The 24,340-nt window shown below is 36.2% G+C and overlaps 1 protein-coding gene across 4 annotated transcripts in view; it reads left to right on the forward strand.

Annotated features, from left to right (window-relative positions):
* The window catches only part of CADPS2 (calcium dependent secretion activator 2), a 602,646-nt gene that overhangs the window by 508,115 nt on the left and 70,191 nt on the right, over positions 1 to 24,340 (forward strand). For 3 of the 4 annotated variants that reach the window (XM_030932946.1, XM_030932947.1, XM_030932948.1), the window contains 4 exons: positions 1,308 to 1,464; positions 17,256 to 17,397; positions 22,146 to 22,301; positions 23,723 to 23,870. In XM_030932946.1, coding sequence (XP_030788806.1) covers positions 1,308 to 1,464; positions 17,256 to 17,397; positions 22,146 to 22,301; positions 23,723 to 23,870 — 603 coding nt within the window. Of the gene's footprint in view, positions 1 to 1,307; positions 1,465 to 17,255; positions 17,398 to 17,526; positions 17,647 to 22,145; positions 22,302 to 23,722; positions 23,871 to 24,340 lie in introns of all 4 variants that reach the window. The other variant, XM_030932945.1, reaches the window with a different exon arrangement.

The following is a 24,340-nucleotide window of genomic DNA, read 5'->3' on the forward strand; positions in this document are numbered from 1 at the left end:
TTGGTCACAGCATTGAACCAGGCATTAAAATGTCCCCAACTCTCAAATCTATTATTTATACTATACTGTTCTTCCTTAAGTCAGCTTTGACCATCTTCTTATTAATTACATGGCAATCTTTTTAGTTACTGATTATTATTTTATATCTATTATTTTAAGGCCATATTTACTATAAACGTGAAACATGAAATTTTTATAAACATGAACAGTTCTTAAGAAAATAGTGTGTCAAAATTTTGCAATCCCCTTTTATGTGATTTGTATCTTCCTGTTATAATCCAATTCATATTTGAAGCCAGGCGCCATGGCTCATGCCAGTAATCTCAGCACTCTGGGAGGCCAAAGCTGGCAGATCACTTGAGGCCGGGCATTGGAGACCAGCCTGGCCAACATAGCGCAACCCTGTTTCTCCTAAAAATACAAAAACACTAGCCAGGCGTGGTGGCATACATCTGTGGTCCCAGCTACTTGGGAGGCTGAGCCATGAGAATCGCTTTAATCTGGGAGGCAGAGGTTGCAGTAAGCCGAGATCAACCCACTGCACTCCAGCCTAAGCGACAGGAGTGAGGCCCTGTCAAAAAAATAAATGAAATGATGACTGGCTGCTGAATGGAGAATGGATGTGAGCAAACACTTTTCATAAAGAGCAGTTTGCAATGTGTGAAGGCTCTAAAATGCATACCTATTAATCCAGTAATTATTAGAAGTTTATCCTAAGGAAATAATCAGTACTATATTCAAATATATTTATGTAAAAATATTTACTACGCTATCATTGAGAATAGCAATAAATTGAAAACAGCCATTTTAGTAGGGTAATAGGTAAATAAATAACAGCATATCCTTATAGCAGAAGATTATGCTATTATATTAAAAGTGAAATCACAGGAAAATATTATAAAGTGTGATACTAAATATTTTAATGTTTCTATTCACAGAAACAAAAGAAATATTGGAAGTAAATACACCAAAAAATTCAGAATAGATATGTTTAAATTATGAGATAGAAATAATTTTTCTTTTTTGGTTTATATGTTCTAAATGTTGTAAACTAATCATGTATTTATTTTATAAAGGAATAAATGTCCTTGTACATTTTAATTCTATTTTGTATTTCATTCATCAGTGCCAAATGTATGATTTTAATTTGTACCTATAAAATTTTTCTCAGGCTAAAAAATATTATATTTTGTGTATCATACCTGTTTGTGAAACTAAGACATGTTATAAAATATTTTCAACTGGCACAGTATTTGTGCGTGTTTCTAAAAAGTAATGTATTTCTCTATGTTTTTATCCTTTTGTAGGCATTTGCTTGGTGGCCTGATTTATTGGCTGAACATGCAGAGAAATTTTGGGCTTTATTTACAGTAGATATGGACACTGCACTAGAGGCTCAACCACAAGACTCTTGGGATAGTTTTCCTCTTTTCCAACTGCTTAATAATTTCCTCCGAAATGACAGTGAGCATTTGCGTTTTCTTGAGTATATGAAATGGGGAGGGGTGGGAGAATGTTGAATGTGAATGTATTTTTACTGTGCCCTAGCACTAGCCTGACAAGAGTTCGCATGGGTAACATTTAGGTTTGCTCAGCCTGCCCGACTATGTTAGACCAGAGACTAAGGGAGCCCGGGGACACTCCCACACTCCACTGGGCTCTGAAGGTCCTCTCATTCCCATCCTCCTGCCTTCGTTGAGGTCTGGCAACCTACGCACCCTTCTCTATGAACCTTATTGTACTTTATGAATCTGAAAATCCTTAAAGGCTGACATTTCAAAAGTACTTGAGAACATTTACATCTCTGAAAGACACCTTAATTCATTATTGTAAAAATCATGTTATGTTAAGGCTCCTGCTTAAATCCATTGTGGTAATATTGCTGGCCTGAGGGTCGGTTCATTTCTACAGATGATAGGCAGATATTGCTATGTGGTATAACTTGCTCATTCAACATTTAGAAATTAAGGAGAATGTAAAATCTCTCTATTGAGACTTTTACTCTCAATTTAATAATAACTTTTACATTTATTCTGGTAGATGGTCTTCTAGCAAACAATACAAACTTTGTTTTTTATCAAGATTGTAACATACAGATTCCTAGGCCTTTCCTTGTAATGCTTTTTTAAGTTTCACTTAGTCTCAAGTTTGGTTACCACTGACAACCTTTGTTTCAACACTTGAAGTGACCATGGGGGTCACTAATTCCCTACTGAATAAAATTCTTGTCATGATACACCAAGGTGAACTCTGCCTCTTCCTGACCTCTGGTTCTGACCCATTCTCTTTGATCAATGCAACAGTTGTCTTCTATCATGTATTTTCTTCTGCCACTCTTTATTCCCTTATAAAACAACTCTGTCTTAACAATAGGGTTTTCATGCCCATTGCCGTTCTCATCACCCTACCCTAAATAGACCTCACTCCATTTCTCAGTGTTGTTCTGGAGTGTGGTGCTCAGAAGAACACAGTGCTCACCATGTGACCTGAATAACCAGACCCAAATGAGAGGTGCCTTGCTTCCTTCTTCCCTGTCTTCCTGCAGCCCATGTCTGCTCTGACTCTCCAAGGAACTTCTTCACGCTGTTAATACATTTAGAACTTGTTTAAAATTATACTTTATTTAGAACATTTTATATGTTAAAACTGCATGTGCTTTTGCTGCTCTCTTCCCAGACGGCCACTGCTATATCTTTCTGGTTGTAAACCTAAATTCATGTTTTTATAGTTGTGTTTGTTTAAAGAAAAAATCTTTATTGGTTTTGTTCATGACTCTAGTCCAGTCTTTCTCAACTTCCTTTGGTTGTTCACCCCTTTGAGTCTGTGATAAAACTGGGGGGGGGGGGGGATCACATAGATATGAAATTGTTTGTAATATTGTACTTTCCATGGACATCCTAAATTTAGGACACCAGGTTAAAAACCTCTGTTCTAGTAAGAGAGGCATCATGTTAGAGTAATTAGCAACATGAGCTTTGGTGCCAGACAGATTCACATCTCTCTGTCACTTACCACTTGACCTTTGACAATAGCTTAACCTCTCCAAATTCTAGGTGCTGTATCTATAAAAGAAGGAAAATAATAGCACCAACAGTGTCGTTGTCAATGAACATTAAATACGATGATAACTCACATATAATAGATGATAAATAAATATCGTAGATTTTGTTAGTCTTATTCATTCTCCTATCCAATTTCGTTTCATTTCCAAAGATGCTATTATAAGGTTACAATTCCTACCTTAGATTCAACCATAAGGCCTGCTCTCAGTGGTTGCTAATAAACCCACATGCAATTATCCATATGTGAATCATTCATTCTGCAAATTATCCTAAGCCAGGTGTTTTGTTTTCTTTTGTTTGAGACAGAGCTTACTCCATCACCGAGGCTGGAGTGCAGTGGCACAATCTTGGCTCACTGCAACTTCCGCCTCCCAGGTTCAAGCGATTCTCATGCTTCAGCTTCTCAAGTAACTGGGATTACAGGCATGCACCACCACGCCCAGCTAATTTTTGTATTTTTAGTAGAGACAGGGTTCCACCATGTTGGCCAGGCTGGTCCCAAAACCCTGACCTCAAGTGATCCACCCGTCTCAGCCTCCCAAAGTGCTGGGATTACAGGTGTGAGCCACCACACCTGGCCTTCAGTCAGTTTTTAAGTTCCAATTTGGTTCCCTCCTGCCACCTAGCCAATGTGGAATGACTGTCTTCCTTTCTCAATCTTATATCATCATTCATTTTCTGCTATGAAATTACAGTGAGGTTTTTAATATTATCTTAAGACAAATGTATAACAATAAACCTGCTACCAAAAATAAGTATATATATATATTAGGCATTAAGTTCCCTAAATGATAATAAGTAAGTAGGATGTTTTTCTTTTGTTTTGTTTTTTGTTTTTGAGACGGGAGTTTCTTGGGTTTTGTTTGTTTGTTTGTTTGTTTGTTTTTGAGACAGAGTCTCGCTCTATCTTCCAGGCTGCAGTGCAGTGGCGCGATCTCGGCTCACTGTAAGCTCCACCTGCCGGGTTCACGCCATTCTCCTGTCTCAGCCTCCCAAGTAGTTGGGACCACAGGCGCCCGCCACCACACCCGGCTAATTTTTTTGCATTTTTAGTAGAGACGAGGTTTCACTGTGCTAGCCAGGATGGTCTCGTTCTCCTGACCTCATGATCCACCCACCTCGGCCTCCCAAAGTGCTGGGATTATAGGCATGAGGCATTGCACCTGGCCATATGTAAGATATTTTTGACAATGTTTTCTCCATTTGAATGAAAACTCAAGAATCAAACATACTTAGATGTATGTTGGGGATTATTTAAAAATGAGGCATTTATTAATGTTCACCATCAAGCAATTAGTTAAGATGATGAATATTTTAACATATTCAAAATATTGTAATCTATTTTGTAGTGAAAACAAAATATGTTGTGGATTTCTTGCAAGTTCTGTTGGAGAACTTCTACTACAATGAATTAATATTTTTTGATGATATTCCATTCATCTAGAATGAATGGAATTACTTTTTTTTTTCAGGTATAAACTAAGAATTTAATGCAAAATCTGATTATTATTGTTGCTGTTTTACTCGTTTCTGTTTTTTTTTTTCTTTTTTTTTTATTATTATTATACTTTAAGTTCCAGGGTACATGTGCATACCGTGCAGATTTGTTACATATGTATACTTGTGCCATGTTGGTGTGCTGCACCCATCAACTCGTCAGCACCCATCAACTCGTCATTTACATCAGGTATAACTCCCAATGCAATTCTTCCCCCCTCCCCCCTCCCCATGATAGGCCCCAGTGTGTGATGTTCCCCTTCCAGAGTCCAAGTGATCTCATTGTTCAATTCCCACCTGTGAGTGAGAACTTGCGGTGTTTGGTTTTCTGTTCTTGTGATAGCTTGCTGAGAATGATGGTTTCCAGCTGCATCCATGTCCCTACAAAGGACACAAACTCATCCTTTCTTATGGCTGCATAGTATTCCATGGTGTATATGTGCCACATTTTCTTAATCCAGTCTGTCACTGATGGACATTTGGGTTGATTCCAAGTCTTTGCTATTGTGAATAGTGCCACAATAAACATACGTGTGCATGTGTCTTTATAGCAGCATGATTTATAATCCTTTGGGTATATCCCCAGTAATGGGATGGCTGGGTCATATGGTACATCTAGTTCTAGATCCTTGAGGAATAGCCATACTGTTTTCCGTAATGGTTGAACTAGTTTACAATCCCACCAACAGTGTAAAAGTGTCCCTATTTCTCCACATCCTCTCCAGCACCTGTTGTTTCCTGACTTTTTAATGATTGCCATTCTAACTGGTGTGAGATGGTATCTCATTGTGGTTTTGATTTGCATTTCCCTGATGGCGAGTGATGATGAGCATTTTTTCATGTGTCTGTTGGCTGTATGAATGTCTTCTTTTGAGAAATGTCTGTTCATATCCTTTGCCCACTTTTTGATGGGGTTGTTTGTTTTTTTCTTGTAAATTTGTTTGAGTTCTTTGTAGGTTCTGGATATTAGCCCTTAGTCAGATGAGTAGATTGCAAAAATTTTCTCCCATTCTGTAGGTTGCCTGTTCACTCTGATGGTAGTTCCTTTTGCTGTACAGAAGCTCTTTAGTTTAATTAGATCCCATTTGTCAATTTTGGCTTTTGCTGCCATTGCTTTTGGTGTTTTAGACATGAAGTCCTTGCCCATGCCTATGTCCTGAATGGTATTACCTAGGTTTTCTTCTAGGGTTTTTATGGTATTAGGTCTAACATTTAAGTCTCTAATCCATCTTGAATTAATTTTCGTATAAGGAGTAAGGAAAGGATCCCATTTCAGCTTTCTACTATGGCTAGCCAATTTTCCCAGCACCATTTATTAAATAGGGAATCCTTTCCCCATTTCTTGTTTCTCTCAGGTTTGTCAAAGATCAGATGGCTGTAGATGTGTGGTATTATTTCTGAGGACTCTGTTCTATTCCATTGGTCTATATCTCTGTTTTGGTACCAGTACCATGCTGCTTTGGTTATTGTAGCCTTGTAGTATAGTTTGAAGTCAGGTAGCGTGATGCCTCCAGCTTTGTTCTTTTGACTTAGGATTGTCTTGGCAATGCGGGCTCTTTTTTGGTTCCATATGAACTTTAAAGCAGTTTTTTCCAATTCTGTGAAGAAACTCATTGGTAGCTTGATGGGGATGGCATTGAATCTATAAATTACTTTGGGCAGTATGGCCATTTTCACGGTATTGATTCTTCCTATCCATGAGCATGGTATGCTCTTCCATTTATTTGTGTCCTCTTTTATTTCACTGAGCAGTGGTTTGTAGTTCTCCTTGAAGAGGTCCTTTACATCCCTTGTAAGTTGGATTCCTAGGTATTTTATTCTCTTTGAAGCAATTGTGAATGGAAGTTCATTCATGATTTGGCTTTCTGTTTGTCTGTTACTGGTGTATAAGAATGCTTGTGATTTTTGCACATTAATTTTGTATCCTGAGACTTTGCTGAAGTTTCTTATCAGCTTAAGGAGATTTTGGGCTGAGACAATGGGGTTTTCTAAATATACAATCATGTCATCTGCAAACAGGGACAATTTGACTTCTTCTTTTCCTAACTGAATACCCTTGATTTCTTTCTCTTGCCTGATTGCCCTAGCCAGAACTTCCAACACTATTTTGAATAGGAGTGGTGAGAGAGGGCATCCCTGTCTTGTGCCAGTTTTCAAAGGGAATTTTTCCAGTTTTTGCCCATTCAGTATGATATTGGCTGTGGGTTTGTCACAAAGAGCTCTTATTATTTTGAGATACATTTCATCAACACCGAATTTATTGAGAGTTTTTAGCATGAAGGACTGTTGAATTTTGTCAAAGGCCTTTTCTGCATCTATTGAGATAATCATGTGGTTTTTGTCTTTGGTTCTGTTTATATGCTGGATTACGTTTATCGATTTGCGTATGTTGAACCAGCCTTGCATCCCAGGGATGAAGCCCACTTGATCATGGTGGATAAGCTTTTTGATGTGCTGCTGGATCGGGTTTGCCAGTATTTTATTGAGGATTTTTGCATTGATGTTCATCAGGGATATTGGTCTAAAATTCTCTTTTTTTGTTGTGTCTCTGCCAGGCTTTGGTATCAGGATGATGTTGGCCTCATAAAATGAGTTAGGGAGGATTCCCTCTTGTTCTATTGATTGGAATAGTTTCAGAAGGAATGGTACCAGCTCCTCCTTGTACCTCTGGTAGAATTCAGCTGTGAATCCATCTGGTCCTGGACTTATTTTGGTTGGTAGGCTATTAATTATTGCCTCAATTTCAGAGCCTGAAATTTCAGAGCCTGAAATTACTTACCTACAATGAATTTCAGAGCCTGAAATTACTTACCTACAATGAATTACTTATCTACAATGAATGGAATATCATTAATTTCAATGAATTAATATTTTTTCATATTTATTTTTAAGAAGAGTTTTTTCAATGCAAGTGTAAATTTGTGGAGTAATAAATTAAAACTACATAATTTTCATAATTATAACTATGAAAATGTAATTTTCAATCATATTTACAAATATTTAATTCACATATAAATGTGTTTTATATTTCTTTCCTGATTTAACCATTTCTATACATTGACTACATATCATCTTGTGCTATTTTGTTGTACAGTACTTAGCCAAAATAGAGAAGCATTTAGTACTGATCTATTTTGAGCACTGTCAATTTTGAGGGTAAGTCTAGGTCTTGGCTTTTATTTTATGATGATTTGCAGATTTTAGAAAACCTGATTTATTTCTGAGAAAAACAGCTCCTCCATGTACAGAGGTAAACCGAAAAGTTCCCCAGTGTCATACTTTCCTTTTGGTACTGGGAGTATGGTGTTATCTGGGGAACTGAAATAAAATGCAGTGACTTTTATCCCATACTCACAAGTTTCCATCCAAAATCAAGACCACTGAGTAGTTGATAAAACATAATTCTTCTAGCTATTAATATCACCCTTGGTGATACGGAAGACCATTGTTAATAATTGTGTGTTTGTTTTATTACATTCCTTAGATACTGAGTGATTTATTGAATTCAATTCAAATGTTTAATGTCAACCTGCAGCTGCCCCCAAATTGTCCTTTTGGAAAACTATGGGAAAATGTTGAACTTCTATCCTTTTAGTACCCCTTACAATGAGGCCATAGCATTACAGTTTTTACCATGTTGACCCAATTAGAGTTATTGTCTAAGTTCCAAGTAATTACAATTTTAACTAGCCAGAGGTAATAGGACAGAGAGCTCTGAATGTCCAAGGAAGGGAGTTATTAGGAAGGGAGTTAATTTGTTGAAAAACAATGCTTGCTTGCATAGGCATAAGTCTGTGTGTGTGTACATTATACAAAATAGGCTGTTAATTATATTTAGATTTTTAAACAGTTTGTGATTTATTATTAATGATGTTGAATATTTATGTTTGCTCTCCCAAAATTTAAAATTACCAAGACCTCTCAAACTAATGGAGATATTAGTTAGAATTCGTACTTTATTAGTGGCTTGAAAACTTTATAGCTGAGTTGGGGGTGGTTCATGAATAATTCAAATATCCCAATTGGTTACTTATCTTCCTTATATTAAAATTTTTATGCTTTGATGTTTAAAAATAGCTTTTTACCTTTTGGAGTATGGAAGGGATCTTAAACAAAACTCTTCATTTTCTAGCTGAGGAAACCTAATGCCTAGAGGCAGGAACTCGGGCGGGGGCTTGACAGTAGGGAGTTAAGGACAGAGATGAGTCAGAGCATGAGTACTGTGTCTCCAGTTCAGTCTCATTTCACTGTAACAAAAGCAGATTCTGTGGGCATTGATAAAATAATATCTTTTTAAGGAAGACAAAAGAGTCCTTGAACTTTTATTTTTTAATGAGAAAATATTTATATGGGCATTGTGTTGTGGGGGGCAGAGGAAAGCAGTTGGTTAAAGAGTACAGAAAGGATGAGATAGAGGTATGTGTGGTCTTAGCATGTATGTTAGGAATCATCTGTGACAAGACTGCTAGGGACTGAACTAATTAGGGAAGGTTCAACACAGCAAATTTGGTTTCTATTTTAAGGAGAAAAAAAAAAAATCTGTCTGGGGTGTATGCCTTTCCTTACAGTTAGCCGTGATTAGGGAAAGTCATAGCTTGGAGAACCCTTGGAGTTGAAATGTGGAGAACCCTTGGAGGTGAAATGTGGTTTTCCTCAAGGGAAGAGCACCAGCTGCACCACGATTTTAGCAACTGTCCCCAATCTCCCACCCCTCACAGACTCACTCACTGATTCCCAGAGCAAGACTGATGATGAAAACAAAGCCTCCATTTCTGGCCAAAAAAGACCAAGCTCTCACTTCACTCTCTACCCTGCCTTCATCTACCCCAATCTACTCCCCTACTAAAGAGGTAATTTAATGGGCAATCAGTTTAAATGGTATCTAAGGAAATAATTTTGAAGGAGAGCTGTATTAAAATTGAGGGAAGATAAATGTTTTCATAATGAAGTAATTAGCATGATGGTTCAATGATACTGGGTGACTATAAAGCTAGTACAAATAGATTCTACCCTTGCACGCTATTTCCACAGTTGTTCTGTCAATAATAGATAAGGCAAGTGACCGCGTCTGACAAATGAAAGCCATCTGCAAATGGCACAAATCATTTCTTTCAGCACTACTGAAAGGCAAACCCTTGGAGCTAGTCACCTTTTAATCTGTGGATATGCTAGCAAGTGGCAAATGACCATTCTATTGGGAACTGGTTCCCAACTGAAAAATACCACGGTGCTGCTTCTTTAATTAACAGCCTTTTCACATTACTAGCACATTAAAGCCATCCCAAAGAACACCCGTGCTTATATAATCAATGTCACAGCGTCTCTGCCTAAACGAATAATAAATGTTCCTGCTCTACACTAAGTGAAAACCTATTCTCCAAGACTTTCACCTTCATAAAGATGGGCTCATAAAAATCGAAAAAGGAAAAATTGGAATGTGGTCTCATGAGGATAAAAAGGCTAGTGTTAATAATTAACAAGGAGAGTGAAGTGGAGTCAAATTAGCCATAATAGAGCCCAGAGTGACTGGCAAAGTCACCTCTCATTATCAAAAAACTCATTAAGAAATGAAGAGGTGGAAATCCCGCTGGGTTATTCTCACACTTAGGCTGTATCAGAGATTATTTTTCAGATTTCTTTCAAATGAAGGACTGTTAGGTCACCATATTGTATATTAGGTTAATCTTCAAGCTTTGAAATATGGAAGGCTGACACCTGCGTGTTATTCTATTTCAAGTGCTTAAATGAGCTGTGCATCTGAAATTCACGAATTGGTGTTTATAGATATATCTGGATATACATATACCAGGGACAATGCAGAAAGGGTATAACATCTAGATTACAGCAAAGCTGTGTGTGCCAGCTTAGTTTTATAAGTATGCACTTTACAAATGATGAAATAAGGGCCAAAATGTGAGAATATATTTAACTCTAATCCCCAGAGTTGACTGAATTCAAAATGCTGTGTCAGAATTTGTTTTACTAACCAGTATGGTAAAGGAAATATAAAAGCAAGGAGTCACTACCTTTTTCCCCTCAGTTGAATTCCACAGTACTGTTCTAATTTCTTTTTTTTTGTTTTTGTTTTGTTTTGTTTTTTGAGACAGAATTTCGCTCTTATTGCCCAGGCTGGAGTGCAATGGCGTGCTCTTGGCTCACTGCAACCTCCGCCTCCCAGATTCAAGTGATTCTGCTGCCTCAGCATCCCAAGTAGCTGGGATTACAGGCATGTGCCACCACACCCAGCTAATTTTTATATTTTTAGTAGAGGTGGGGTTTCTCCATTAGGTCTGGCAGGTCTCGAACTCCTAACCTCAGGTGATCTGCCCGCCTTGGCCCCCCAAAGTGCTGGCATTACAGGCGTGAGCCACCACGCCCGACCTGTTCTAGTGTCTTTACTACTTGTAGACTTTTTAAAAATTTAAATCTGCTTTTTATATTTTCAGAGGATTTAGTGGCTTAAAGATAATAACCTACTCTAAAATGCCAGTGGGTTTTTTGTAACAGATTAACCGGAACACCTGTAACTTCTGAAAACCATGGGCATCAGGAAACCCACCCTTGAGAGAGTTATTGATCATGATATAGCTGTACTCAGTCATTCCCACTGATGGGGCAAGTATTGTGAGACATTAACTCAAAGATTAGAAGGCTGTGCATAGCTTGAGTAAAATTACAGACTTTTCTATTTGCCTTTAATATTACATAATCTCATAAAAAAAACAAAACAATGTGAGGACTGCTGGACCATAAGACTTCTTTGTTTATCTTTGCCTTATTAGCTTTGGTTAAGGTTTATATTGACTTTTCTGAATTAATCTCACACGAAACAAGTGCTTAATGCCTGCAATTTACAGATCCTAGGCCTCTTGCAAATACATAGATAAATAAGAAATGATTCCTCCCCTTGAAAAGCATAAAATCTAGTGGAGGATATGCACACATATACACAGATAACTTGATGCAGTAGAGTGTAGAAGTATAACTCAAATTATGTATACCATCCTATGAAATTTTTTCATTATAGTTTTAAACTTGGATTTGTTGCCCAAAAAGTAAGAAACGTTTAACAGCTGTGTTCTATCACTTCTTGTCACTTTCTCTCCCTAGATAGACGTATATGTGTATGAATATATATTAGCAAGTGCCACTAGGGAAAAGGAAGAGCTGGGTATGGTTTCAGGGGTTATTATGCTAGTTAATGTATACATTAATATTACCAAACTATAAAATTACTTATCAAATTTTTAATTAAAAGGACAATAGAATCCAATGTGTTTCCTAGTCTACTTAAATCGGATGCTCTTGGAGTTTCCGTTAGGAGGTAGATTATTATTTATATTTATTCAATAATGAGACATTTATTGAGTGACTACGTAATGTGCCAGATTCTTAGCTGGGTGCTATTCCTAGATCTCAGGGAGGGATGAAGGTATTGGGGGTTGGTTGAGGGGAGAGAGAGAGAGAGAGAAAGTAGGTGAGTGTTTTCCTTTTACATAATACTGTTCTAGACTGCAGTTCTCCTGGCTTTTCTCCTGAAGCCCATATTCATATTTCCTGTTTCTGTGGTGGGGGTCTTCATTATATGCATTTGTCAACATGAAGAGTGACTTACTAATTTTCTTAGTCCACTGTGCTTGCTTTGCTTAGAGTTGATACAATTCGTAGTCTCTTAAATAATTGTTTTATGGCAAAGTCTGTTGATTTTATCGTGGTTGGTATTGTCTGTTTGTTTTGCTGGTAATGAATTACCCATTTCCTTCTGAAATGCCTAATTCGAAGTTTAAGGAGAAAAATCTTTCTTTCTGGTAATCCACTAAAGCTGGCTAATTGGAAGAGGATGAGCACTATAAAATTAGATTATATGGGTTCAAGAGTCAGCAGCATATTTTTACCCTAAAAACAATATATGAATTCTTTTATTTGCTTATTCTTTATTTTACCCAGTGATTACTGTCTCAGTAATTGTTACTAATTGGATCATAGTTTAAATTTAAATTCTCTGTTGAAATCTTACTACTAAAAGCCTATGACAAGTACTTTTATAAGTGTAAGACTTTTTAGTATGAAAATAATCAACACTAATTTATTATCGGGGATTTTCAAAATAATTGGGCATATTGCATCCTGGGTTTAGCTTATATTTAAGCCATTTGTTTTCTTTTTGCCATTTCTAATTGTACCATAGGGCTCGATGTCATTGATGCCTCATTATTTTCTAACAAGGTGATATTTGGAAACATGGAATCTTTTGGGGAAAAAAGTTATTTTTTTATCTGAAAAGTAGGTGCTGCTTTTCCCCTTAGATGGTAATTACTTTTTGAGACTCATTCTGAGCAGCTCTTTTCACTCCCACATACTTGGGTATGGTGTCAGAAGTGCTCTCGGATGAGGCCGCATTAAGAACTTGCCTCTTCCAATGAACTGTTGTAATGGGTGCTTTGTAAAGGCTTGATTTGGACAGGTGACAGCCCCAAATCATAACCTATCCTTATTAAACCATATGGAGAAGATAGAAGCACTTACTCTGATGCCTCGGGCTACATATTAAGAGGGGCTTTTGACAGTGTCTGATAGGAGTGGAATGCAAGCTGCCATATGGACAACTAAGGAAGGAGCATACATTTACATAGACAAGTGTAGTGTAGTGTGTGTTTCTGTAGCTTGTCTTTGGAAACCAAATATTCTCTTTCCTTTCTTTCCCCCTCTTTGTGTATTTCTCTTTATTTCTCCTTTCTTCCCTCCCCTACCCCTCCTCTCCCTCTCCCCCTCCCCTCTATCATTTTCTCTTTGTCTGTCTCCCCCATTTCTCCCCTACTCCCTCCTTCCTCTTTCTGTCTAATTACCAAAGAAATAATACTGCCAATTTTCTAAAACTTTCAAATGTGGGTTTATAATTTGATTTTTTTTCAAATAAAAAAGAACGTTTTGCTGAATTCTGAGCAAACTTTTGGCTAGAATTTAAGATTTTTTTGTAGTTCATAGGAAATACAGGTAATCTTCATTTTCTTTAAATCCTGCGGGATATTTGCTATCAAGATTCATAACTGACCAGAGAAAATCCTTTCTTTGCTACATTCATTAAAATAAGAAACATAAAATAACCAACTTTCATATTCATTAGAATTTTTAGCAGTCTGATCTTGTACATACGGGTTAAAAATAGAACTTATAGCCATATTATTTAATGCTATATATTTTATACAAAGTATGAGGGGTATATACAGGCCTCAGTAGGTTTTATAGGTGTCATTTAATACAATCTTCTGAATAATAATGTAGTAATATTAGTATTCAAGTATTCATTCATCCAACAAACATTTGATTACTTGCTCTGAGCCAGGGACTTTCCTGGAACTTAGAATACAGATATAGTTCCTGCCTTGAGAACCTTAAATCCTTGTAGGCAGCAAGAAATATGTCAGCGAGAAATATGTCAGCAAGAGAAGATCACTTTTATAACAAAAACCACAGTGGAAACCTGTCCAGGGTAGAAAGTAAACAAGAGAAGCCAGTAATTGGGCAAGGGGACAGCAGAATGAAGCATTTCTGGAAAAGATTTGAGGAGCAAGTGTATACTGAATCATGAAAATCATGATGACTCTACCGCAGGAAATGAAAGGTAAGGCAACAGAAATGAGCTGGAGAAGTAACTTGAAGACAGATCTTGGAAAGCTTTCATACCATGCTCAGGCTTTTGAAGCTTGTCATAATGATCCACTAAAGGATTATAATCTTTAGAGGTGACCTTCTTAGTTTTATATTTCAGCAAGCCCCTCTGCTTATGATTTTGAGAAGATGGATTGGCAGAGGAAATATTAGGATCCTAAAGACTAGTTAGGTTATTATTGCATTAATCAAGACAGGAGATGAGAGGGCTGGACTAGTGCAACAGCAGTAGTGATGAAGAGAGCACAGTAACTTACTGAAAGATACTAAGAATATAAAATACACCAGTCTTGATGACTAATTGGTTGTCAGAGTGAGGAATGGTAGTTTTATAGAGGTTAACATGGAGTTTTTATATCAAATCCTGGTTATATTAATGACAAAATAATCTTAGACAAGTATCCTAAACTCTCTATGACTCAGTTAGCTTATTGATAAGTTTAAAAAAATAGTTCTAGCCAGGCGTGGTAGCTCACACCTGTAATCCCAGCACTTTGGGAAGCCAAAGCAGGTGGATCACATGAGGTCAGAAGTTTGAGACCAGCCTGACCAGCAAGGAGAAACCCAGTCTCTACTAAAAATACAAAAATTAGCTGGGCACGGTGGCACACGTCTGTAATCCCAGCTACTCAGGAGGCTGAGGCAGGAGAATCACTTAAACCCAGGAGACAGAGGTTGTGGTGAGCCAAGGTCGTGCCATTGCACTCCAGCCTGGGCTGCAAGAGCAAGACTCCATCTCAATAAATAAATAAATAAATAAATAAATAAATAAATAAATAGTTCCTCCCTCGTAGAGTTTCTGTGATGATTAAATGAGATAAGGCACAGATAGGACTTCACATAGTGCTTGCTACTCCAAATATGCTAGGGATGAGGAGGAGGAAGAAGAGAATGAGAGTCCTTAAGTAGAGACCCAATAAATGCAGATATCAGTATATTTTTCAGATTTGCGTACTACAGCGAATTAGATGGTTTGAATGAGAATATTTTATCCTTAAAGTTTAGCATGCTTATTTAGGTGGCATTTGATGAAAGTAACTGAATTTTTTGAGCTGTAGTACCTTCTAGCTTGATGATTGAATCTCCAGGAATAAATAAAGGTTCTTTCAGGGTGCTAATGAAAACATCATTAAGATAACATTAGTCTCCTAAATAAGACACCTATCATTAAGTAGGATTATCTTTCACAATTTAATGGGAAATATTTTAGCATATAGCTGAGCTGGGAAAAGATTATTCATCCACAAAAAAATACTAACCCATATCAATTAGAGGTAGAAAAAAATCTATTGTATTTCCTTCTGTGTTTAGAATTACTTCCCATACCAATTTATGTACCTGTAGTTGTCCAGCCTCTGACAAATTTCAGAAACTCGTAAAGTAACATATCGAAGACATCTTCATATACATGCCACAGTGATAAACATCATATCCTTTGACCAAGATCTAAAACACTATTAGGCTTTTGGGATATTTTTGCCCTGAGGAAGATAATGTAGGAAGTTGTCATAGTGAGTGTTTTATAAGACACGGCTATTGGAGTTGCTAGTAATTAGATTTAGTAATGATACGCATATATAGCTATTCAGATCCATAAAAGTGGATGAGATTACTAACTTTTCCCCAGCTTCTACCTCTTCACCCTAGTCAAAGCCACTATCATCCTTTACCTAATCTATTGCAGAAAACAACTGAGTACTAACCTTTTTCTCTGTTTTCACCCCTGGCTACCTAGTCCATTTTCCACGCAGCAGCCAGAGAGATCATATCATAATCATAAGCGTCGTCAAGCTTCCCATCACAGCCACTACGAGCAACACTCCTTACTCAGTCCTAGGATCTAGACCCTGCTGTGGGCTGCCCGTCCCCCTCCCTCAGTCTATTGCAGTTACTCTGGCCTTTCATCTCTCTGCAAAGACCCAAGCTTATTCTTCCCCAAAACTTGTTTGCTAGCTGTTCCCTCTACCTGGAAACCATCCCTTTAAGTCTTCCATGGAAGGTTCTTTACTGTCACTTAGATTCAACTAAAATACCATCTCTTTAGGAATATGTTTCCTGACCACACAGTATATTTTTAAATCAGCACATTTTCGCTTTGAGGGCCACAATGGGGCTTAGGGCATGTTCTTTGAGAAATATTTACAATTCATAGTATTGTCATCTAAAATAAATTCTTTATTAAATATTACTTAGCATTACTTACTGTTTTCCTATAGATGCTCTGTTTTTTCATGGTGCAACTTAGGCACATACTCACCTATATTTTAATAAAATTGTATCATCTGCATAGAAAACATTCATCGCCTGAAAAAGGTGAGTGTACCTTGCCCAGCAGCCTTGTAGCACAAATTCTAGGACTTTTGTCACTACTTTAGGTAGGATGTTCCATACTACCATTTATTAAAGACAAATGGAAAACTGAAAAATCCATGTGATATGCTGACTGTTTTTAAATACAGATATGCAAAATTGAATGACTAAAAAGAAAAATCCACAAATAACTATAATGTTCATGAATCAAAATAGATATTCCCAAACCCACAGACATCCTCCTGAGTGAACAAGAATAGCGTTTACAAGTAATCAAGCTTACCTCATAGAATTGAGCAGATTTAGCTCCTTTGTGATACACAGCATAGCACAGAGGTTGTAACTCTGCTTAATTGCTGTATTTACATGTGTCGGGACCTTCAGGGGAGCTGGCAGCTCCCTTGAATTTCCAGCGAGTGGTCATGTGCCTATGTGTTAAACCTCTTAGAAAATAAAAACATACCACCTGCCAGGAGAATTTTAGAGAGATATTATCTATCTGTGTTTTGACAGTCATATATAGAAGGCTAATTATACTTTTTGATCAGTTTCCATGATCTGATATTCAATATGGGGGATATGATCTACTCTCATCTGCATTTTATCAGTTCTTCTGTGTCAGACTCTCTCAGGAAACGTGGTTTTTTTTTGGCCCATATTTTCCAAATGTCTGATATTATCCCTCTGACAAACACTGTTTCTGCTTGGCTATTTCAGCACTTCTGTGTAATGGAAAATTTCACAAACACTTGCAAGAAATCTTTGTACCCTTGGTTGTCCGCTACGTGGATCTCATGGAGTCCTCCATCGCCCAGTCAATTCACAGAGGTTTTGAGCAGGAGACATGGCAACCTGTCAAGTAGGTATCTTACCTAGTGTCCGTAGAGCACCTGCCTCTTCAACCTTGACCTTATGATTTTACACATGGCCATCCATCTGTAGTTATCGCTTATGGTGGTCCCTTCCCACGTTGTTTGTTTCTTTACAGGAATATCGCCAACAGTCTTCCCAATGTAGCTCTTCCAAAAGTTCCAAGTCTGCCTCTTAATCTTCCACAGATTCCTAACATTTCTACTCCTTCGTGGATGCCTTCTTTATATGAGTCCACGTGTGTATTCCTCACTTATTTCCTGGTGGTGTGTTAGCTGGTGCATGGCCTGGGCTGTGTTCTGCGCAGATATGTTTAGACTGCATGGCATTTATCATCGTTGGTTGAGGAATACTGCTTTTTTTGTTTTGAGTTTTTTAAGCTAGTAAGCTAAGCTTAGCATATCTGTAATGAATGATGTTGATTAAAAAGAAAAAACACACTAGTTTAATGTAGTTCATATGTAATATGTGGGACAGGAATCATTTGGTGACATTCTACCCTAAGTAAATCATTTGGTGACATGGTACCCTAAGTAAAATAACCAGAGTTCTCCTTAAGTATACAAGGCATTTTGAGGATTCTTAGCTCCAGCTTTATTACTGACCAGATGACTCACCTTGTGCAACTAGAAAACCTTTGGAAGAATGGTTTCAAGAATATAATCTTTTTCTATTTTTATCTTCATCTCAACTTCTAAAAAACAGTACTGCATCATGCAGGGAAGGGGTTGTCCTTTCATTGCCAAAACCAGGAAGTTCTTTTGTTCTTTTATTATGCAGTTGGTACATCTTGGTATTTTTAAATAGTCTTTATATCATCAAAAACCATATTAACTTCACATCGGGATGAGCTTGCCTATTGCAGAATCAGCAACTAAGAAACACTGAAGTGAACAGGAATGGGCTTTTAAATTGATCAGGTCTGAATTTAGATCTTAGCTTATTAATTGTAAGTCTTTCTTAACCTGAGCTTTCTCCTCAACTCTAAAACAATTATGACACCTAATTGAAAGATGATGTTTTTGTGATGATTCTTTAAAAAAAAAAAAAAACTGTATTGAGGCACATCCTAGGCTCTCAATAAATTATTAGTACTATTGGCATATCCTAGGCACCCAGTAAATGATAATTACTACTACGCTACATTGTTATTTTTGTTATTATTACTATCATCGGGCATCGTCATTATAATTTATAATGGTATAGCTTTTAAAACTCTGCCTCACAGCGATCAGAACCAAGTAATAGTCCTAGTTTACAAATGGGAAAACTTGGGCAGTTACCTGCTTTGCCCAAGATCTCATATGAAATCAACTAGAAAGAATAATCATGAAAGGAAGAAAAATAGCTTCCATTTATTGAGAATTTACTATGTTTCCAGTACATTGCCAAGTTATTTATCTCATTTAATCTTTATAACAACCTCGTATCATTATCCCCATTTTACAGTTAAGGAAACTAAGTCATAAAGAAACTAAGAAACAAAACTTACCCAGTATCTCACAGCAAGTAAGTGACAGAGGCAAAATTTGAACCCAGGTTTGTTTGACTACAAATTCCTCACTCCTATCATTAATTTGTTCTGCTCTCACAGAACATTGTGTTTAAGAACTTGCTATTTTTCTACCTGTCTCACCACCAACTGCAAATCCACACCCAGTCAGGTATGCACACAATCAAGAAAAGAGATAGGAAAAGACCAAGAAAGAGAATAACTTGCAAAGTAATATGGCAGTATTTCTCCAAGTTAAACATCATAACTACATTCATAATACTCACTAGGATATTATGTTACATGTGAATTTTTTTTCTTACAGACAAATGCTTTTGGCCATTAGAGTGTGTAAAGTGATGTCTGTGTGTGCTCAGAAAATTACCTACAAAGCATAATAAACCTAAGTGTATGATTTTTTGTTCTTTTTTACACTGTTTTATAATGTAACTCATTTTCTTCCTAATTTCTCATCTATTTAACACTTGATTTTAGGCAAGAACACTATCATGGGCATTATCCTGTGAAATTTAGTTTTTTGTTAGTACTCTTTTATTAACTTTGGGATTTTTATGAACTCCGAATCCCTTATTGAGGACTCTTTTTTAAAGTATGTTAATCTCAGGACAGAAATAATGACAAATTGGGGCTTTGTAAGTAAAGTGATCGTGCTTTCACCATTCTGGGGAAATTTAAAAATGTTTTTTACAAGTTGATCACCATTATCTTTACCTACCAAGGTTATCAACATTAGGTTCTTTGTCAGAGTGTCCAGAATTACTCATAATGTTATGATGTTATTGCCCTTTGTTTTTTGAAGTTTGAAACATAACAAGAAACATTTATATTTAACATAAAGAATTAAAAATACAACTACTGATTAAATACGAAGAATATAAAAGTAACCATGGTTTTGAAGATACATCCCTGCCTACTAATGCATAAATCATGCAAGGATTGCTCATCCACGTATCTATCTGTATATAAATCTTTATTTTTTTTTCTCTAGAAATGAATGCCAGTAAGTTAAGTTTCCTGCTGGCATTTTTAGGAAATTATCTCAGAGTCTATTATTCACATTTGAATTCTTTAATCTGTTAATAATATCTTTAGGAATAGGTCACTGATTAGAAATAATTTTAAAATGAAAAAGCTCTGAATAAATTGCAGGTTATATGTACTAACTCCAGAGAAAACCTACTCACATTTTTTTCATATATCTGTCTAATTACAACAAACACTTGTTTTCTTAATTACATTCCCAATTAAACACATTTAGTGTCAAGAATCTTACTATAGAATCAAACAGAAGAAAAATATAACCATATTCTCTATAAAGGTTGTCGTATATTATTAGAAAACATATTTTTAGTAGAATTCTGCCTTTACCAATAGATATTTTGTTTTATGATGTTTTTTCTTGTCATTGTGTTGTTAAAGAATATATACATTTCAAATAGTTACATTTCTCCAAAGTAAAAAGATTATAAGAAGTAGATTTGCTTCGTTGCCAATTGTATTCAGTTATTGTTAAGACTTAGTTCCTCTAATCTACCAAACTGTACACTGTGGATGTGAAAGGAGATTTTGTTTGGTCTTTTTTTCTCTTAATTGTATTATATATGGCAAAAGGAGAAATAAAGGTACTGTTTTTTCAACACTTTCACTGTAGAATCAGCATGGTGTTGTCTGGTGCTCTTATTTAATGGTGCATTTGAGGCACTGAATATTAAGGTGAAGAGATTTAAGTGAATAAAGTGCTATGGTAGTGTTCACTGCTTTGCTGTGATTGGTCCCTAGAGAACTGAAATCTGAGGGCATTTTGGCTAGACAAGGAGATCAGGAGGAATTACTGGCAGAATGAGAAGAGAAAAGCAATGGAGGTTTGTGATAGAGCTTTGATGCTGAGGCCAGGGTGGAGGGCAGAAATAAGTTTTTCATTAGTCAAGAGCAAGAGGTGACTTTTTTTTCTAAGCTAGCTCATTAAGATATATTTAGCTAAATAATGTGGTGCTTTAAGCAATTTATTTTTTTTTTTAATTTTACTTTAAGTTCTGGGATACATGCACAGAATGTGCAGGTTTGTTGCATAGGTATTTTCCACTGAGATGTTGTAATAAATGAGTTTATTTTTCTTTTATTTAATTTTCTTTTGTAGACTAGAAATACAAATTTGAAGTTAGTATATGTGAAGCAATTGTTGGAAAGCTGAGAACAAATGAATCATACAGCAGCTTTTTTTTGGCTTTTGCTTTTATGCTTTTTATAGTTAAATTTCAATATGTTTTGATGTAGGAATATTTTACTTTCAAAACATTTGTTTCTGTATTAGCCTGTGTACTTGCATAATGGAAAGTAATAGCATGACCCTTTGCCAAAATATTATACGAGTTACCTTCTTACATGGGCTGATAGCACAGTCCTCTAGAGTAATTTCACCATAGTAGTGAATGCTTAGCAAATCTTGACTCCACAGTTAGGTATAAAGAACTGAAATGCATTGTTTTTCTCCATCTTCAGAGCACCCTGAATGTCATTCCTCTGTTAGACCACACATTGCACTAAGTTGGCTAAGTTGGGTTTTAATAAGCCAGAAAAGGCAAAAAATGAAAATAAAAGATTGCTTCCCTACCTAGCCCATTTTATTTCCAGTACCTATCTCACCTTTACCTATAATTGAGAAATTTAGGGACCCTATATTCTATACACGTGTAGATAGACAGAAACCACCATGGTGACAGAGGCACATATGCATGAATAATGGCAAAGGTACTGGTTGCTAACATAAGAATTTTCCTGCATAAAACATAATTTTGGGGATTTGCAAGAATCTTTATCCTAGTGAACAGTTACAATGTTTGTTCTTATGTACACAATATAATTTCCTTAGTAAAGTATACGTATCCATTTAACCTCTTTGTATGAAACCCTACCACCATATTTTTTTTGTTGTTTTCATTTTGTTTTGCTTTTTTTGAGACGGAGTCTTGCTCTGTCACCCAGGCTGGAGTGCAGTGGTGCCCTACCACCATATTTATTTCTATTTTGTTCTCCTTGCCCTGCCTTATTAAGAATTGTAAAGGAACAGTTAGAAGGCTGAACAAAGAAAATATTGGATCATTCAAGATTTTATATGATTTTTTTTCACTGATGGCAATTGATACAGAAAAGAAAAAACAATGTATTAATGATAAATCTAATTAACAGGAGGAGTTCATGATGTTCATTTTTCCTTTTTCTTCTAGCAATGGCTCAGCAACATCAGAAGACCTTTTTTGGAAACTTGATGCACTGCAAATGTTTGTCTTTGATCTGCACTGGCCAGAACAGGAATTTGCCCACCACTTAGAGCAAAGACTTAAACTAATGGCCAGTGATATGCTAGAGGCCTGTGTCAAAAGGTAGACATGTATTTTCAAATTGATGCTTAATGTTCCAGCACCCAAAAATATCACTTTTTATCAAGTACTTAGTATATTATTGTCACAGCCAAGGTTTCATTATGCACTACTATTCCAACATTTAATGAGCATTAGGTTATCTTGATTAAATTCTGAGGACTCATGTAATTGATGAAATTGGCTGGATACTTTTTTTCAGGTCTCCCGACTATTGCCTTAATCAGTAACATCTATACCGTATTAATGGTTTCTTTAGGGCTTATTGTTATCTCTCTGGGAATACTGTGCTTTAAATTCCCAAGGTAGTATCTCCTGACACATATGAAAAAGGTCTGTTATGTTCTGTATGCATTATGTACTGTGTCTGTGTGCTGTGAAATGGCATAGTAAACTCAAAATAGGATCAGCACCATCAGTTATTCTGGGATTACTAACTATTTTCTGGTATTTTCTGCCCACATCTGATGAGTTCCAACTACCTGCTTACATTCTTTATAACTTAACTGGAAATAAGTTATGAGGCTTTGTATTCTTCCAAATGTGCTTTCATTTTATAATAGTTTTACAAAATCAGCTTTGCATCCTAATTGGTCAAGCATTTTTTTTCCATTGTCCTTGTTCATTATGTATACAAGGACAATATGGAGCCACATATTAGAAAAGCATTCAAACACTGGTTAGGGCAATTGGATATTTCTGAAATCTTGAAACCAAGAAAAAAAAAAACTGTCTTTAGAATAATGTTCAGTGACCTCTTAAGGCAAGGCCCTGGATTAGGTAGTTTAATGTTTTTTAAAAATCATCTTTGATTTTGATGTCTCAAATCTGTGGATTTTCATAGGATACTTCAGCAAAACCAATTCAAATTGCTCATGATGCAGTTTCTTTCAAAACCCTGTCTGCAATTTTAGGTTTTTGAAAGAGAATGTAAGTGACATAAAAGAATTACACATTGTCTGTCATACATTGATTACGATGTTTAGAGTTTTCTAGATTTGTGCTTATTTTTTTCTAATTTGGTAAGCCCTCGCATAGAGGATATTTTCTGCTTAAATGCATACAAGTGTGTGATTTTTCTACTTGTAAATTCAGACAATTAATTCAGACAATAAGTGAAATTATGAGTTTTTTTTCCATTAAATGTGGTACTCTAGATATAACAAAAAGTTTCATTTGGGTTGTGATACTACCTGAGTAACTGGATGAAGCTAGGCTTAATATAAAAATATCACAATCTAATCTTTCATTGAGACACCTGAAAAGAAAAGCATCCCACCCCTTAGCACCCAAGCACTACCACACTGCTTACTCCTTATTTGCATGTTTTAAATTAGCATCTTATAGAGTTGATTTCACTTTTTACAAGACAGGTGAGGTGTATAGCAGAATTTCTTACTCTGAATTCATGTTTTAAAAACTAGAACAAGAACTGCATTTGAACTCAAGCTACAAAAGGCAAGCAAAACAACTGACTTGCGCATTCCAGCTTCTGTTTGCACTATGTTTAATGTATTAGTCGACGCCAAAAAGCAAAGCACCAAACTCTGTGCCCTGGATGGAGGACAAGAGGTATGTAGAATTTGCCACATGGGGAAAGGAAGCACAGGGTGCCTTGGCATGCGAGATGCTCTTTCCACATGGCATTCTCTAGATTGGATTGAAAAGACCAAGTTCTCCAACACCAAATATTTGATCTTTTCTTTATTATAATAATAGAATGCCCTTTATCCTTTGCTCATGTCAGTTTCTCCTTTTTGATATAAATACGGTCTAAAATTGCATAAGTGGCCATGAATTTTAGATACAGCTTTTAACAGCTTTAGTGTTGTGTCATTTACATAAACCTTGCTTTTTACAAGCAAATGAGAAATCTGGAAAGCTACCTGTTTTGTTTATCAAATCTAGAGTATCCAAAGTTTGCATCTATAAAAGACACACAAAAAGTATGAAATAGTTTATTTACACAGTAGTTCCCATTTTAAAAAATTTAGGTAGAAATAGACTTAAAAATCTAGACCTAGTTCTTATCAATAAATACC

The sequence above is a fragment of the Rhinopithecus roxellana genome, chromosome 6 (genome assembly GCF_007565055.1).
Source record: "Rhinopithecus roxellana isolate Shanxi Qingling chromosome 6, ASM756505v1, whole genome shotgun sequence".
In the NCBI taxonomy this organism is placed as follows: Eukaryota; Metazoa; Chordata; class Mammalia; order Primates; family Cercopithecidae; genus Rhinopithecus; species Rhinopithecus roxellana.